Source organism: Myotis davidii, unplaced genomic scaffold, assembly GCF_000327345.1.
Source record: "Myotis davidii unplaced genomic scaffold, ASM32734v1 scaffold211, whole genome shotgun sequence".
Classification (NCBI taxonomy): domain Eukaryota; kingdom Metazoa; phylum Chordata; class Mammalia; order Chiroptera; family Vespertilionidae; genus Myotis; species Myotis davidii.
The window spans coordinates 1,098,534-1,100,129 of record NW_006282523.1 but is presented as its reverse complement, the minus strand read 5'-3'; the positions used below and the strand labels follow the sequence as shown (position 1 = coordinate 1,100,129).

The following is a 1,596-nucleotide window of genomic DNA, read 5'->3' as shown; positions in this document are numbered from 1 at the left end:
CACAGCCCGCTCACTCCACTGGGCCACGCTGGGCGCCGCACTTTCCACGCAGACAGCAGCTCCGTGCGGCCCAGGTCCCAGCAGGCCAGTCCCTGGCTCTCTCCGCCCAGAGCAGCCCCCTCGCCCGGCACCGGAGACTCACTCTCTCCGCAGCAAACATGGCATCGCTCTCCTTGAACTCCGGGAAGACGTGTCCTGGAGAGAGAAGGCTGCAGTCACAGCGGGCCGCCAGGTCCACGAGGCCCCAGGCTCCCCTGCCCCCTGCCCCCTCAGGACCAGGCGACCAGGCGACCAGGCTCAGCACCTCTGTCTCTATGGAGAGAGACCTCCGAGAGCACCACTGGCTGCCCCGCTCTGTTCCCCAGCACGTTGTGTGCTGCTTGGCCCCACCCCGGCCCCAGCGGGGTTCAGGTCTGGAAAGCCAGGGGCTGGCTGCCTGGACATGGGCTGACCCACGCTCCTCGGGGGTGCCCGCTCCGTGTGCCACTGCTGGTGGGCGGGTGGGTGCCGTCCCCGCCCGGTCACCCAATGCGGACACTGTCCGCCGACTCACCCTCCACCTTCATGATCTGGTAGGTGTCCTGGACCACCTTGTACTTGGGCTCGTTCCGGAAGGCGTGCGCCCAGGCCTGGATCAGGTACAGGATCTTGTTTCGGACGTTGACCTCCACCTGCCTCTGCAGAGGAAGGAGGAAGATGTGAGGAGGGACACGGAGACGCAGGTGCAAAGGGACGTCAGCGTGACCACGGGGCTGGAGGACACACTGCTCGGGCAGAGGTGGGCAGGTCCCCGTGGGGCGCAGGGGCCACCCGCTCCCCAGGCCCAGCCCCCTCCATGGAACCCCGACCCTGAGGAGAACCCCTGGCATCTGTCTGCCCACAGGGCCTACGCGGTAACCCCAGATTCTGTAACAAGACCGGACTGGGAACCCCTCGCCTGTAACCTGCCAGCCGCTGGGCCCTCCTTCCAGTCACAGCCAGGCCCACACCCAGTACCCTCTCCACCACCTGGAGCACCAGCTACACTCCTAGCGCCTGGGGGCCACCCACCCAGGTTGCCCAGGGGGATGCGGGCAGAGCAGGCGGCTTCGCAGGGGCAGCCACAGCCCAGCGCCGGCTGCTGGGCCTTTCCCGGATCCGTGTGCCACCGGTGGAGGCCTCTTATCGCCAAGGGGGACTAACGGCCATTGGCCATGATCTGCAGAACTCCTCCCCCTCTTCCCAATGGCCTCTGAGGAGCCAGCCGTCAGCTCAGGCCCAGATGGACTCTGGCCCGTGGGCCCAAGGCACCGGCAGGACCAGGAGACCGCCGGAGCTGGGGCTGCACTCCTCAGAGCACCCAGGCAGCCGCAACTCCGAGGGGCCCTTGCACCCCAAGAACGTCTGCCCCACCACGCTCTGCATCACAGCCTCGGGGTCACTGCCCAGGTCACAATCCCTGCAGGGGCAGCATCGGCCCGGGCCCAGCAGGGCTTTCCCTCCTCTGCCCAAGGAGGCATCGCCCCTCTCCCGCCAGCACCCATCAGACCACTGCACCCTGCTCGGTGTGCGGGCGCCCAGCTGCCCTCATCCCTCCTCCCCTCCCCACCCCCACCA

General features: G+C 68.0%; 1 protein-coding gene across 1 annotated transcript in view; it reads right to left on the bottom strand.

Moving 5' to 3' along the window:
* The window catches only part of HGS (hepatocyte growth factor-regulated tyrosine kinase substrate), a gene marked incomplete at its 5' end in the record, with an annotated part of 10,216 nt that overhangs the window by 7,277 nt on the left and 1,343 nt on the right, over nucleotides 1–1,596 (bottom strand). The window contains 2 exon segments of the mRNA XM_015559807.1: nucleotides 98–195; nucleotides 554–677. Of these exon segments, the coding sequence (XP_015415293.1) occupies nucleotides 98–195; nucleotides 554–677 (222 nt within the window).